This window comes from Suillus discolor (assembly GCF_016758755.1).
Source record: "Suillus discolor strain FC423 chromosome Unknown F5147scaffold_457, whole genome shotgun sequence".
NCBI classification, from domain to species: Eukaryota; Fungi; Basidiomycota; class Agaricomycetes; order Boletales; family Suillaceae; genus Suillus; species Suillus discolor.
In genome coordinates, this window is record NW_024541704.1 from 1 (window position 1) to 15,463 (window position 15,463).

General features: G+C 48.4%; 7 protein-coding genes across 7 annotated transcripts; 4 read left to right on the forward strand and 3 right to left on the reverse strand.

Moving 5' to 3' along the window:
- Positions 1-23: 23 nt before the first annotated feature.
- Positions 24-1,417, reverse strand: F5147DRAFT_783951 (uncharacterized protein; the record flags this gene model as incomplete). Its single annotated transcript, XM_041442838.1, has 7 exons — positions 24-305; positions 364-477; positions 533-640; positions 695-826; positions 877-960; positions 1,021-1,140; positions 1,196-1,417. The coding sequence occupies 7 exons, from the start codon at positions 1,415-1,417 to the stop codon at positions 24-26; spliced, it is 1,062 nt and encodes a 353-aa protein (XP_041284190.1).
- An 822-nt stretch (positions 1,418-2,239) lies between these two features.
- F5147DRAFT_749213 (uncharacterized protein) lies at positions 2,240-6,864 on the reverse strand (the record flags this gene model as incomplete). Its single annotated transcript, XM_041440128.1, has 14 exons — positions 2,240-3,328; positions 3,382-3,543; positions 3,612-3,823; positions 3,868-4,273; positions 4,329-4,687; positions 4,742-5,045; positions 5,095-5,311; positions 5,363-5,630; positions 5,683-5,791; positions 5,879-6,130; positions 6,180-6,413; positions 6,465-6,544; positions 6,600-6,628; positions 6,707-6,864. 14 exons carry the CDS (start codon positions 6,862-6,864, stop codon positions 2,240-2,242), a joined length of 3,879 nt encoding a protein of 1,292 aa, XP_041284191.1.
- A 532-nt stretch (positions 6,865-7,396) lies between these two features.
- Positions 7,397-8,043, forward strand: F5147DRAFT_551278 (uncharacterized protein; the record flags this gene model as incomplete). The annotated part of the gene is made up of 3 exons (XM_041430407.1): positions 7,397-7,513; positions 7,565-7,696; positions 7,744-8,043. Coding segments are annotated over 3 exons (549 nt in total), but the record flags the coding sequence as incomplete, so codon positions are not given.
- Positions 8,044-9,762: 1,719 nt separating this feature from the next.
- On the forward strand, positions 9,763-12,525 carry F5147DRAFT_591144 (interferon-inducible GTPase-domain-containing protein; the record flags this gene model as incomplete). The annotated part of the gene is made up of 2 exons (XM_041432188.1): positions 9,763-10,822; positions 11,768-12,525. 2 exons carry the CDS (start codon positions 9,763-9,765, stop codon positions 12,523-12,525), a joined length of 1,818 nt encoding a protein of 605 aa, XP_041284193.1.
- A 158-nt stretch (positions 12,526-12,683) lies between these two features.
- F5147DRAFT_646065 (uncharacterized protein) lies at positions 12,684-13,098 on the forward strand (the record flags this gene model as incomplete). The annotated part of the gene is made up of 1 exon (XM_041433154.1): positions 12,684-13,098. One exon carries the CDS (start codon positions 12,684-12,686, stop codon positions 13,053-13,055), a length of 372 nt encoding a protein of 123 aa, XP_041284194.1. The 3' UTR covers positions 13,056-13,098.
- A 159-nt stretch (positions 13,099-13,257) lies between these two features.
- F5147DRAFT_546446 (uncharacterized protein) lies at positions 13,258-13,431 on the reverse strand (the record flags this gene model as incomplete). The annotated part of the gene is made up of 1 exon (XM_041430330.1): positions 13,258-13,431. A coding segment is annotated over one exon (174 nt), but the record flags the coding sequence as incomplete, so codon positions are not given.
- Positions 13,432-14,195: 764 nt separating this feature from the next.
- On the forward strand, positions 14,196-15,441 carry F5147DRAFT_842550 (interferon-inducible GTPase-domain-containing protein; the record flags this gene model as incomplete). Its single annotated transcript, XM_041444423.1, has 1 exon — positions 14,196-15,441. Exon 1 carries the CDS (start codon positions 14,242-14,244, stop codon positions 15,439-15,441), a length of 1,200 nt encoding a protein of 399 aa, XP_041284196.1. The 5' UTR covers positions 14,196-14,241.
- Between the last annotated feature and the right edge of the window lie 22 nt (positions 15,442-15,463).

The following is a 15,463-nucleotide window of genomic DNA, read 5'->3' on the forward strand; positions in this document are numbered from 1 at the left end:
CCTTTCCCATTTTGCGAACACCCTCAAGCGAGGCATCCACGAACCTCCAAAACTTGCTTGATGTGAAAATGGTGCGCTTTCCAGTTGCCCCCGAATCCCGAGTCATTGGGGTCAAGTTCGTACTTCTCCTTCTCTGCCACACCAGACAAATCTCTCTCAGGCTCATCCTCGTCACCATCTCCCGGGCCATCGTGGTTGATATTAAGATCAGTTCCGCCATCTTCAGCATTTGCACCATTCATGCTACCTTCAACGCCTCCCATGCCAGTCTGCGCCATTCTCATCAACTTGGCCACCACCTTCAACTATGGGGTCGGAGTCGAAGTCATCCAATCCAACATCGACACCAAGTGCATCACCAACTTTGACACGAAGGTCTCGGTGGAGGGACGGAAGGAGGGATGGAGAATAAATATCCTGTAGAGGAATGGTCTTGTAGTTACCAGTGCCGATAAGAAAAATGCGCAGGCAGCGCCGCTGCCAATAGAGTCTCATTGTTAAAACGGGCAGCCAGGAGTGAACAACACCGTACCAAAAACGCGTATCTATTCCAATGCGATGCATCAACCTCTAGGCAACCATGAGCCAGTGATCTTGCGGTATCTATGATACTCGAGCGTTTTATGATTGACGACATCAGCTGAATCAGTCTCAGCTTGGCATTGTTCTGTGAAGTATTTTTTGCAACACTCACCTTAGCCTTTACATTGCCGCGAATGCACGAAAGTGCTTCACTGACAAGTGTCGATAATTGCGCGGTGAGCTCAATGTCTTCAAAGAGGAACAGCGGGACCTTGAATATCTCGCTGTTTTTCTTGATAAATTCCTGTCATTCTGATCAGTTGCTACTTTTGTACAGAAGGATATTGAAAGCACCATGACATGTTCAAGTGTGTCGTTGACGTATGCAGTGAGATTAGGTGATAACACACAAGCCGTGAGGCGGTTCTGAAGACCCGACTGTGTTATGCTTGATTAGTTTGAGGTCGGCAATAGATTGATACGGTCAGACACAAGTACCTTGAAATCTTTGGATTCTATTAATTCTTTGATTTCTGCAAGGAGAGACTTCCGGTTCGCCGCACTAAATAACATCATGGTGGCCTTAAGATCGATGAGCATATAGGCAATTCCTCCAGTCTAAAGACGCATCAGGGATGACTCATGATAGAATTGAGAGAAAACTTGCATCAACGAAGTCAACGAGATGATCCTTATCGACGCCTCTCTCTTCAGCAACTTTCATTGCGTACAATTTGAGTCGCTTTGTGAGTCCAGGTGTAAACATTGATGGGTCAGTTACAGTCAGTGCTAGAAGATCTCTGGCGACGCACGCCAGCACTAATAGGCTCGTCCAGTGAGTCATTTGGTGAAGCACACCGGTGAGAGGGAACACCAGTTTGACCTGGAGAAGCATGATTGATAGTTATGGCATGGGAAAGCGGTGAGTGTGCACGACTGATGTGTCCTGCAGATCTGGACACTGAAGGAGGTCGAGAGTTATTCTGGGTACTAGAAATCGAACAGCTCCTGCCTCGAGGCACAGCGGTGGGTGGTGCTAACATGCCATTTGCTGAACGTGAGGCACCTGTGCTTCTCGAATTTGAGTTGGACCGCACAGGATAGCGCTGGAGCATCATGATGTTGGGATGTGGACGCACTGCACAGGAGCAGTTCACTGTTCTGCTCGAGGTTGACCGACAAAGAGGTAAAGAGGTTCGGTGGCTGATCGAATTGAAACCTCGCTTCCTCTTCGCTTGCGTCAATTTGGTCGTTACATCATATTTTCTTCACAAGACGTTCTCGAGCCCATAAAAGCAGCAGCAATAGAGTATCAAAAAGAATATATTAAAGTGTGGGTGGAGAAAGGTGCTGGGAGGGAGATGATGGGAAGGAAGAGATAATCACTAAATATATTATCTGAGCGCCAACCAATCACACACTTGAATGCAAAGACGCAGACAGGAACAACCGCCAGACACCTAACTTGATGGAACCACCGCCAGACACCTAACTTTGACCGCCAGGCACCTAACCTGATGGAACGACGACCGCCAGACACCAAACTTAGACCGCCAGACACCTAACTTGATGGAACGACCGCCAGACATCTAACTTAGACCGCCAGGCACCTAACCTGAATGGTTTGAGGGTCTTTGTGTGCCTGTAAGTAGAAGTCGCGCACTGATGGATTAGCGACTCCCTGATCGGCAATGAATTCTGTGCGTACCTTCAGAGTTCACATTCCGCCAGGATATGGTGCACCAAACTGAGGGTAGTAGTGCTGACTCTGCAGATATCGAGCCTGAGATTCTTGGGGAGGATAGCCTGAGTGAGGCTGTGGGAAGCGGCCTTCAACATTATGTGGCGGGTGGTGTGCTGGAGACATGAAGGGTTGAAATTGGTGTAATGGTGGGGCACGAGAAGAGCTGGAGGGTCCAGAGATAGAGCCAGTATGCCGGGGCTGTGGATGGTCAGAAGGAAAGCGAGGCGTCAAGGTCATATAGCGATTAGAGGCCTGCACTGCAGAAAGTGGATCCATTGGGGTGCCCTGCACGTTTTGTGTTTGCCGATGAGTTGGGTGAATATGATGAGCAGGTAGAGATGGCGGAGCATGGAATTGAGAGGGGAAATATGACTGTGGGGGAGGGCAATACAACGGGGGTGGCGATTGGTGGAGTGGAGGCGACGAATGTAAGGGCGGAAGAGAAGGAATTGGCAGAGGTGGAGGGAAAGAATGATGTGGAGGATGGGGTGGCTGGAGTGCCTGTGAGTAAACATGTTGCGGAGGTCCCATTGGTGGTGTAAAGACGATTTGATGTTGCATCAATGCTTCCGAATTTTGCTGAGTAGGTGCCGTCTTCCTTTTTCCCTGCACACTCAAGCCACTTGCGCTTGCTTTGGCTGGTTTTGCTTTGGCTTTAGGTGCAGACTTCCGTGGTTTAGCCGGAGCATGATCAAAGGCAGAAGGTGGCGCTAAAGATGGCTGAGCGTCCATACCCTCGCCACTACCTGCCAGTTGAGACGTATCTCCACCTTTCTTCGCTGCTCTCTTGTCTCGTAGTTGGCGTATGGCCATAGCGCGGACTTCAGCTGCATTGGTAACCCGAAGTGGTGTCTCTTGAAGCGTATCGGGAACAACATGTTGGATGTGAGCATAGTTATGCACGGAATAGACATTGAGAAAAAAGTTTGGCGTGGACTTGTGTTTGACTGTGGCCTTCGTTCGAGAGGTCTCTATCCGTTCTTGATGTACAGGTTGTTGTTGGATGTCCGTGCACTGTGAATCAAGGCAATTATGTTGAATATTGACAGCACAAATGATGTCCTGTAAGGTGATCACAGTGAATGTTTGACTCGCATATAAAATACACAACATACTATACCAGTTGAAACTGTCTCGTTGTTGGTAAGATCAATGCACGGCAGGTGGAGAGATGGGTGCAGAGCAGCTGCAAATGTGAAGAGCTGGAGCGCAACATGATCTGCGGTTTGACTGTCCTGGGATGATACGAGAATCTCGCGAATACGTCCAATATACAACTGGAAGCAGCATCACAGCCATGTCAATGAGCAGCCGTTGTGATGAAAAGAAAAGAAGACTGGCTCACCTTCCTGTCCACCGGCTGTCGGAAAATAACATGACTATTCAAGCTCGCATGTTCTCCCTCGCTTGTTACAACTGACTTGGCCTGATAAAGCTCGATTCCGGGCCGAGCAGTCCCAAGAATCTTCGCACAACAAGTAGTGCTCCACGGGACCACGTCTTTTCGCACTGACTTTTGTGTCGCAGTGGGAGTAGTGGTTTCAATTTTTCCTGAACCTGTACATCATTAGTATAGTAATAGCGCATGTTATTAGACTGACCAGGTATTGGAGGATTATGACTCGAATTCGGTATGCCAAGAAGCTTTGCTTGTTCAGGATGTTCGTCAAGGTAACATAGAACCTGTACTCCCGCACAGACCCATTTCTTGACTGTGGGATCATACCAGTATCCGCCAGTAGCGATATGTTTGACCGTGTCCTGGTGTGAAAAGATCCTGCAAGTATCTCTACTTGGCGCCTGTCGGTTGCTATGGATGCACGATAAACGGAATACATGATTGAATGACTCGTATCGCTCAGTTGAAAAAACAATCGCAGGGCCGAAACGCCGAATGTACGCAGGAAGATGGACGAGGAAATGAAACTTTGGTTTGCTTATCAGGATGCTCGGTGCACATTGTGTCGTGACATTCAAGAAATCTTCGATGGTTCGAGACAGTATTGCCTATCTCGCAAGGGTATCAGACAAGCCTATCGAATAGAACGTGCATCGAACTCACAAGATATGCTTCCGTATCTGTAATTTTTGTATGCCAGACAAGCACGACGAGTTCACCAATCACTGTCCAGGCATTGAGGATCGGCAGAGGAACAAGGTCGTGAATGATGAATGGCATAACTTGCACCAAACTTTTGAAATGCTTGCCAATTAAACTACCTTTATAGTGGCAGATATAGTCTGCGTTCAGGCAGGGAGCGTTGAGGCCGTCTTTGTCAATGGACTCGAGCCGACACTGGAAGATGTGGAGGAACTTCGCTTTCTCGAGAAGAAACACTGTCTGCCCCCAAAAATACTTGACGACGCCCAGAAGTATTGTATGAAGGATTTCAGTAGGAGTATCCATATGAATATCCAACCCTGTAGGAATTTCAAGCTAAGCAAGAGACGTATGGTAACCAAAAAAAAACTTACCATCCGTTCCCAGTAGGGGATTGATAATGTCATCGAGTTGTCCGCCTTTCAAGAGTTCTTCGAATTCTTTTCGAAGGGCGACTTCGACTTCATTTTCGGGCAGAGCTTGTGATCCCGCAGTACGTTTTCGAAGCTTCTTTCCAAGTTCGACCAACGCACTGAGAATCAAGGCTGAACTCGAATCTCGCACACCAGTCAATGAAACGGAGTTCTGGATTTTGGTCATGGCGCCTGATTTGAAGGCAGTTTCGAACTGTTGTTGAATCTCTTGAAGTGTCTTCTCAGGGGTTCGTAGATTGCCTGACTGCAAGCACTAGTAAGTCACATGGAAGATACGGGAAAGATGTTCATACCGTAAAAATGGTGTTGTAGCCAGCTTCAGATTCCTTGTACTCTTTTGTTCCACCAACCTTGCATGTCCTGCAGAAATAGTTGCAATTGAGGCCCGCGTGGCTACATTCTTCAGCCTGCATCGGATTATCTCCAGCGAGAAATAGCACATATGGAATGAGCATAACCTCCTCGTTGTACTTGCAATCCCACACGATGACGCCAGATTGTGCTGCATCACTACATGCATTTAGCAATACTAGAATACAAATGTCAAGTAGAACGACGTACGAGATGGATTCTCTCATGGCCCGCATCAATTCCATGGGCGGAGCATGAGGAGAGGACGAAACAAATCGCACAAAGAATTCCTTTTCGAGCATCTCGCGAGGCAAATTTGTGTTGGACATGTATATAGCGTGATGCTTGTTCCACTGCTTCGAGATATTGCCTGAAACGTCATCCATAAAAATGATTAAGGGAACGGAATACACCATTCGACCTTTCGACTTTTCTCGCAGCGGATTGGGTGAAAGTGATGCGTACTTGATGGAAGATGCTGCACCACATTTTAGTTCCATAGTCACTAGTAAAAGCATGACCGAACGTACCCGTCAGCCCACAATCAAGCTCGCCACAGGTTGCAGCAATGTCTCCAAACGAGCGTGTAAACATAGATGTAGGGATGATCTCCTCCTCGTCACTTACAATGAACCCAGCCTGACAAACATTTGAGGACAAGCACACGTTACATAGATGACTGCGTACCTCTGTCCGTTGAGCAGCTCGACCCAATGCATATAGCACTTTATCGCAGGATTCGGTGGTATCAGTGGGGGTGTCACCAGCAGCTAGAAAGAATCGGTTTGGAATGAAATAACCTCCCGAAGACTCCTGCAACAATTCATCCGTGAAGTACACGGTCCTGTTCACCTGAACCGCTGGTGGCGACGGGAGATCGAGCAACATTTTCCTCCCATTGAATACTTGCGACATGCCCTTTCCGCCATCCTCCGGATAGTCCTGCATCGCGAGGCGGGTGAGAGGATTAGCATAGTCCTATGAATTATATCAACATTGCATCAGCGCAAAGATCCAACCCACGAACCTTCGCAATTGCTTTCGCAATATTATTGATGTAGAATGTGTTGCCGGAGTGAGACGTGACCTTTTCAGTCGGATCGCCAACGAGATACTGCAGGTGACTTTGGCATTTCTTCATCGCGCCAAGCGAAGGAAGATTTCGGACACCGAGTTCCTTGGCCCAGCTCAAGACCGCCTTCTTTTGAACTTCAGAGAATGGAAGGCGTGGGGAGCTAAACAAAAGAGATGTGATGAAATGCTTGATACTGTTAGATGTATTAAATAAGTGCGTGCAATGAAGAAAGCTTACCGCTTTCGATGGCCAAGGATACAAGGGATGATCTGGAGAGACAACTAAGTTTTTGATTGCCGGTTCAAGAAGCGGGTCGTCTAAAAATACTGCTGAGTATCGGATTGTAGAGCGCAGGAAAGATGGTTAACTTACCAGGAATTTCAATACCGAAGTCAGATGCACTGTCGTCGACAAGTTCACACATTTTGTTTGTGGGAACTATGGGCGTTGAGATGGCAATGTGTCCCGAGGCAACAGACGCCTGAAGTTCAGCAAACAGGTCCGGGAATTCGCCATCAAGCTGGAGTTGTCGACTGCTGACGATCTGATTCCAGAGATCCGCTAACGGATACTCAGAATCTGTCTCAGGCACCATGGACGGTCTATCAGCTTGCATGTCGATAGATGTATTATCCATGCAATCGAAATCGATGCTGAAGTTATCGTGACCAGCAGGGGAGAGTGAAGGATCAGGGCTAACAGGCGCTGCAGCAGAGACACGTGGCTTTCTGGTCTCAGAAAGCCTTTTCTTGATGTTTTCGGCACGGCGAATGTGCATATCTTGCTTTGAGTGCTTTTCAGCATGGCGGCGTGACATGACACGATAGGCGCCTTGTTTTTGAGGGCATGCGGTGCAAAAGACACGATCTGTACCGTCATCGCAGAATCGTAAAACTGTAGATACCACATAGCATTTAAATAGATAAGCAAGGAGTTGATAAAAGAAATACACATACTATAGCCGTCGATGATGTCATCAAGCATGCTGGGCAATTTGTCGAGGACAGTGTTGTGCAGCACGCTGGTGATGGATGTGAGCAATCACGTGATAGTGCACATTCAAAATTTCGACAAGTCCAATCTCTCACGCCTTCGCTATTATGATTCAAGCTGATCGTCGTTGCTTCATCGACGTCGGTATGAATTCCACATTATCACTCACCAAAGTTTCCACTATCTACCCTGGCATTCATTATACAGACAGCCATGCCTCGCTCCAACCAATGTGCCTCACTGTCTGCTTTCCCGGGACATTTCCGAGACAGATTTTGGAAAGGAGCGATATTGTATGTATCTTCATCAACTTTCCTCGAGGCTTCCTCACAAGTCGACGCTAGCCTGTCCGCATATCAGTATCTATTGATGAGGAATACGGAACATTTACCACACCAGTCATAGAGGTTGCATCGCTAGACTTGCGCCATCGCAGTGGCTTGCTACACTGTTCAGGAGGCTCGGATGATGTAAGTGTACATGACATTTGTTCAACTGTTGGCCTACTTACATCATGCCAAAGTCGAATTTGTCCTCAGATATGTCTAACGTTGGCGAACCCACTATATCATTCCTCCCGCTCCCGCCTTCATTCGACTATGTCAATCGAGCAGATTGGGAAACAGTCGCCCAGCGAATTCAAGAATGGGTCACCACAGAAGTAGACACAGAATCATCGCTATGGACATGGGGACGTGACGCTTTCTGGCTGGCTTTCGTTGCTGCCTATCCGTCTTTCCCGATGGGCAAGTGGCCGATGTGGGATCCTCATATTCCACTGGAGGGATCGTTCATCGAAGAGTGGCTACAGCGTTCAAACGACTATGGCGCTGATGAGGAGGTTCTGGCCCAGGACGATGCAGTGAGTGATATCTGGAATGAATTTTGTAGACACGCAGCGCTCTTCTATCCCTTTCCCCTCATTTCCTTGGCTTGATATCTGTTTTTGTTGTCCGATTTTTTAAGCCTGCCATGGTGTCTGTCATCACATGTTAGTATGTATAGGCCAATGATACCCGTCAGTATTACTGTACATATCAAACTCTTTGTTGTATTTCAAGTATGGACGCCAATGTTAAAGGTTTTGACTCGAACAGTTTGGATGACGCCTGTGTCGAAAACCACTCGACAGATCCATTTTTCGAAGCTATGACGTGTGGTCTCTGGATGTGGCAGTCAGAGGCAAAGATAGTGGGCATATTGATGGGATATCTACAAGCTATCTCATTTCTAAACCTGTCACGCATAACTCACCCCAAGCTACTCCATATGTAGCGCGTGTGATATTTGGATGAACTCTGTGTTGTGTACGTGCAATATATGACTGATTTTTATCAGACATCAGAATCATTTCCCCACTGAACAACAAATTTGCAACCTTTATGGCACAAATTCATTATTTATCCACAAAACCCCAATTATAGCCAGAGTTCTGGGAACAAACCGGGTCCTCAAAATAATTTTCGCACAATATTGGTCATTGATAAACCGGCAACTGGTGGTGTACCCAGCGGACGTTTCGAGGGTGGGTCCCGTCCTAGTACAGCTAGATAGTTTAGTACATATCAATAGAGCAATTTTCTCTCACCTCAAACACCGAACTTCTTCCAAGCACTGTTCGGTGTTTGAATTATGGCAGGTGAGAGAAAATTGCTCTATTGATATGTACTAAACTATCTAGCTGTACTAGGACGGGACCCCCACCGTCCGCTGGGTAGGAGCGTGGCCCTACTCCCAGAATACGCTATACCTCTGTGACAGTCGCAAACCTCATCGATATCTACTCGAACACTGGCTCTCCAAGTTCACGGTGCACCCGTTAGGTGATGCCTCACCTGGTCACTCATTAAAATGTCTTACGTTAAAAATTGCCACATATCATGCTGTCTCTCAATTGTGAGGTACGCATACATTCGTCGTTCAATCTGATCAGATCTGGTAACTCATTCCCAACTTTCATGCACAGAACTTTTTCCACACTTCATTGCCTCCAGGTCACGCTTCATGCAATCCTCCGGATGGGGAACAACCCATAGCCCTGGGTAACTTATGATCAGCGCTTGGCCGCATTTAGTCGTTCTCTTGGTCTGTATGCGGCACAATATGAAACGCCTCAAGGCAGACATTATATTCTATAGTCTAGGATCGGCTCTTCGTTCCTACAGGACTTACTCTGAACAGCGCTGTCAGCCGATTTTTCTTTCCAAAGCATACGCACACCAGTAAGTTTTCTCAGCTCGAGAGATGAGAGCATCATGCGACGTGACCATTAACAGGGCCAAGCATTACCATTGTTGAGCAAACTGAGATGTGTTTTACGGACCCAGACGAGCCCAATCCATCCTTCGAGGAGATAGAAAAGCGCCAGAAGGCTGAGGCTGAGGCAGAGCAAGCCCGACAGGATGTTAAGGCTGCCGAAGAACAGATCACTGAGCTCAACAGGTTGAATCAAAAAATACAGGAAGAGGCTAGGGCGGCTGAGCAAGCCGCTAAGGAAGCCGCGGCAGCCTCAGAGGCTCAGGCCCGTAAGGAAAGGGAGGCGATGGCTGAAGCCGAACACGCTGCCAACGAAGCCCGCTTACAGGCAGAAGCTGCTGCTCGTACCGCCAGCGAGGAAGCAAAGAAGCAAGCAGCGCAAGCAGAGGAGGAGCGTAAGCGAACTGCTGCTGTACAAGAGCAAGCCAGACGAGACGCCCAGGCTGCCCAGGAGCAGGCCAAGAAACTAAAGGAGGCTGCCAATGAGGAGAAGAGAAAGGCATCTGTCGCCCAGGAGGCAGCCAACGTGTCGAAGAAAGCGGCAGAAGAGCAAGTAAAGGTAGCCAATGCTGTCAAGGAGGAGGCTGAACGCAAGTTGAAAGAAGGCATTCAACCTGTGGTGACTCCCTCACCTGAAGAAGTTAGCGCCGCCAAGCGGAGAGTACAATATCGCGAGGACCTGTTCCACATCGCAATAGCCGGGGTGGCAGGAGGAGGGAAATCATCTCTCATCAATGCCTTCCGCGGTTTGCGTAATAAGGGCATCGGAGCCGCTGCCACTGGCGTCACCGAGACAACGCTAGTTATGGCTAGATACCCTCACCCAAATGCAGAATACCCTCTTGTCTTGTACGATTTCCCGGGCGCTGGCACGCTCAAAATCCCGGACTGGCAGTACTTCAACGACCAAGGACTTTATGTCTTTGACAGCATCATCGTCCTGTTCGACAATCGCTTCACCATGACCGACATCGCCATCCTCACCAACTGCAGACGTTTCAAAATCCCCACGTATATCGTGCGCTCTAAAGCAGATCAACACATCCGCAACATTATGGAAGATATGGGGTATGACAGCGACGATGATGATAGCAGCAAGGTCAAGAAGCTTTACCAGACTGCACGGCAGCAGTTCATTCAGCAGACGCGCCAGAGCGTGAAAGACAACCTGCAAGATGCCAATATACCTGACCAACGGGTTTACATCGTTTCGAATAAAACGATGCTCGATGTCGCGTCGAATACAATGATATTCGATTTTCTGGCAAGAAAGCAGCCGAAGACCATCGATGAGATTGAGTTGTTGAGTGACATGATCCGAGAAGCCCAGATCAGGCGAGGACAACGTGACTGAGTACTGAGGCCTGAGGCCTGAGGCCTGAGGGGCGACTATGATGATACAGTTCTTACATTTCTTCTTTTGGACTCTTGCTCCGTTATCATACCCTCCATGACCTCCAGACTTGCAGATTCGGTTCTTCTCAACTTCTTCATATGCTTCTTCCTCTGTGCTGATGTTGTTACTTCTCCACATGTGTTACTGCTTGCGAGTGACTGAATTCTATCCGACTGAATACTTGGAATTACAAATGATTTGCAACTGAGATTTCTAGTATGAACCTAAGATCTACCGGACGAAAGGTATCGCACTCTGATGCAACGCAATCCTGTGCCTCCGATGCATCGTGAGATGAATGTATGATCTCGTGCAGATCAAGGGTGCGTCAATTCTGGGATAGGGGTTGGTTGTAAATGCCCCTCTTGTGAATCTACAGCACTCATTCTGAATCAACACCAATTTTCGAAGCACAGCGTATACATTTCAGTAAGCTTCCTCAGCTCAATAGATAGAAGCTATCATACGACATGACGAATAACAGGTCCACTTAACCACTGATCAAGAATGGGAGTCAATGTATCCCTCCTCGAAGCACGTCAGCGTGCAGAAGGCGTGGCTGAGCAGGCTCGCAGGGATGTAGAAGTTGCCCAGGCTGCGTTAATAAAGATCACACAGGCAAATCAAGAATCACAGCAAAAGGCTGCGGAGGATCAGCTCACCGCACAGGCACAGACATATACGCAAATGCTGGCGACGTCGCAGGCTGAATGGGCTACTAGAGAAGTCATACAGGTACAATCTCACAAGGAAATGATAGCGGTGTTCCAGGTGGAATGTGCTGCTATTCAAAAACGAGCAAACATGGACATTCAGTCTATTCAGGAGCAGGTCGAGAAATTGCAAGAGATGGATGTGACTGCGGAGACGATCAATGCATTAAACAAAGTGGCAGAAGAGCGAGTAAAGGTGGCTAATGCTGCCAAGGAGAAGGCTGAACGCAAGTTGAAAGAAGGTATTCAACCTGTGGTGACTCCCACACTTGAAGAAGTCAGCGTCGCTAGGCGGAGAGTGCAATATCACGGGGACCTTTTCCAAATCGCAGTAGCCGGGGTGGCAGGAGCGGGGAAATCATCTCTCATCAATGCCCTCCGTGGTTTGCACAATAAGGACACCGAATCTGCTGCTACTGGTGTCACCGAGACAATGCTGGTCACGGCCAGATATCCCAGCCCCAACGCGGAACACCCATATGTTTGGTACGACGTCCCGGGCGCAGGCACACTCAAAGTACCAGACTGGCAGTATTTCAATGCCCAAGGACTTTATGTCTTTGACAGCATCATCGTCCTGTTCGACAATCACTTCACCATGACCGACATCACCATCCTCACCAACTGCAGGCATTTCAAGATCCCCACGTATATCGTGCGTTCCAAGGCAGATCAGCACATCCGTAACACCATGAACGATATGGGATACGACAGTGATGATGATGAGAGTGAGGACCAGAAGAAGACGCTTTACCAGGATGCACAGCAGCAGTTCATTCAGCAGACGCGCCAGATCGTGAAAGACAACCTGGAAAGTGCTAATATGCCCGACCAAAGGGTTTACATCGTTTCGAATAAGACGATACTCGATGTCGTGAAAGAAAACCAGCCGAAGAACATAATCCACGAGATTGAGCTGTTGAACGACTTGGTCTGGTGAAGAACATGGTGCGGCAGTCTGTTGAGGGGAGGTAGTACTTCATGGGTGCGGTAGTGACGCGGTAGAGTGCGGCAGGGTGGTAATTCTGAGATTTGGTGGCTGTGCACTATCGCACCTTCTTACCAAGTATCCATAGTGTGCATTGTTCTCAGCAATTCATGCACCTCTGCGGTCTTGCCTGGCAATTTGTCTTCACCTCCAGATGGAATCAACCCTACTACCCGCCAGTCAACCACAACGCTGTGGGCCGCCTGAAAGACACGGCTACCAACTTGAAGAGCAACCAAGGATTCGCCATGAACATCATCAGCGAGGCATTCGTCGAGAATGCAAATGCGACTGCCATAGACACTCCTCCTGAGTTCAACGAGTGGGCTTTCAGCGGTCTGACAAAGGAGAAATGCGTACGTGTGCACCTTCATCATAAGATATATGGACTTGCGTTCAGGTGCAAAATAAGAGCCTCGCGCGAGGTAATTTCATTTCAGGCCGAGCCCGCTCGTTCGCTGACATCGTCGCCTCATATATAAATTGATAGATATCACGCACCCAGTCACAGGCGAGCACAACAGCACGCTCATCCTCGCGCACGTCAAGTACTTCCATGTACCTTCCTTGGCCGTGGCCGTGGTTTGGGCTTTTTCTTTCTTAACGACTTCGGGCTCACTTCCCGCCACCGTGAATATGAAAATGACGCACATCCATTCCCCGTTCAAATTCTGGTGCATACAGATCTCGGTCACCATGATTCCAGTGCTCGGGGAGACCCTCATATGGGTTCCATCGATCTTGGTGCGTGCCAGCATCTTTTCCCCATTGTTCATTCCCTGCAGCACCTGCGGCCAACGAGAGTTCGAACATTCGCTGTTCGAGTATACCAAGGCACTCTAAATCAACGTCGACATCCATCGCAGACAGATCATAGCTGGGTTAGGGGTCAAGCCAGGCCGCCTGGAGTATCGCATTTGCTTCCTCTTCAGGAGTAGGAAAGTGACTCGGAGTCCATGTCAACTGCTGCTGAGCGACGTTCAGTCAAAATATCTCCTGGAGTTGATTTCTCTTCCGTTTTGCAACTACAATAGTGCACACATGCGCATAGGTAGCACAGTTTAGCCAATTGACAATGTGTTTGGATGCACCAGGGATGTGATGGTAGACCCAGTTCGCAATCTGAGCACAGTCTGTGAGAGACAGATCACCACAATATGGCACAGTACTGCATGATCATACCGTTCGTGACCGATCTTGATTCCAGACTTGCATATTCGGTTCTTCCTATGTGTTTTTCGTCTGTGCTGATGTTGTTACTTCTCCACATGTACATGTTCTTACTGATTGCGAATGACTGACTTCCATCCGACTGAATACTTAGAATTACAAAGGATTTGCAATTGAGATTTCTAGTATGAACCGACGAAAGGTATCGCATTCTGATGCAACGCGATCCAGTGCCTCCGACATCGTGAGATAAATCTGTGAACGTTATGACCTCGTGCAGATAGTGATGGCGTCGAGCATCCATTCTGGGATAGGGGTTGGTTGGAAATGCCCCTCTTCGCTGTGACCTGGCGTGAATCCACAGCACCCATTCTGAATCAACACCATTAGATTCAATTTTTGAAGCATAGCATACATTTAAACAGTAAGCTTTCTCAGCTCGAAAGATAGAAGCCATCGTACGACATAACGATCAACAGGATTCTCTATCAATCAAGAATGGGAGCGACTCCATCCCTCATCGAAAGAGAAGCACGTCCACACGCAGAAGCCGTGGCTGAACAGGCTCGCAAGGATGTAGAACTTGCGCAGGCTGCGTTAATAAAGATCATCCAGGCAAATCAAAAATCACAGCAAAAGGCTGCCGAGGCTCAGCTCGCCGCACAGGCGCAGGTATACAAGGAGATGGTAACGACGTTGCAGGCTGAGCGGGCTGCTAAGGAAGCCGTGCAGGTACAATTTCACAAGGAAATGATAGCGCTGGTCCAGGCGGAATGGGCTGCTATTCAAAAACGAGCGAGCATGGACATTCAGTCTGCTCAGGAGCATGTCGAGAAATTACAAGAGAGGGATGCAACTGCTGACCAGGAGGCGACCGACGCATTAAAGAAAGTGGCAGAAGAGCGAGTAAAGATGGCTAATGCTGCCAAGGAGGAGGCTGAACGGAAGTTGAAAGAAGGCATTCAACCTGTGGTGACTCCCACACCTGAAGAAGTCAGCGCCGCTAGGCAGAGAGTGCAATATGACGAGGACCTTTTCCACATCGCAGTAACCGGGGTGGCAGGAGGAGGGAAATCATCTCTCATCAATGCCTTCCGTGGTTTGCGTAATAAGGACACCGGATCTGCTGCTACTGGTGTCACAGAGACAATGCTGGTCACGGCCAGATACGCCAGCTCCAACATGGAACAAATATATGCCTGGTACGACATCCCGGGCGCAGGCACACTCAAAATCCCAGACTGGCAGTATTTCCATGCCAAAGAACTTTATGTCTTTGATGGTATCATCGTGTTGTTCGACAATCACTTCACCATGACCGACATCGCCATCCTCGCGAACTGCAAGCATTTCAAGATCCCCACGTATATCGTGCGCTCCAAGGCAGATCAGCATATCTGTAACATCATGAACGATATGGGCTACTACAGCGGCGATGATGAGAGTGAGGACCGGAAGAAGACGCTTTACCGGGCTGCACAGGAGCAGTTCATTCAACAGACGCGCCAGAGCGTGAAAGACAACCTGGAAAGTGCCAATATGCCTGATCAAAGGGTTTACGTCGTCTCGAATAAAACGATGCTCGATGTCGTGAAGGGAAAGCAGCCGCCGGAGAACATCATCCACGAGATTGAGCTGTTGAGCGACTTGGAATGGTCAAGGACTGGCCCGGGTGAAGAATATGTTGCAGTCTGTTGATTCGGAGGGGAGTAACACAATT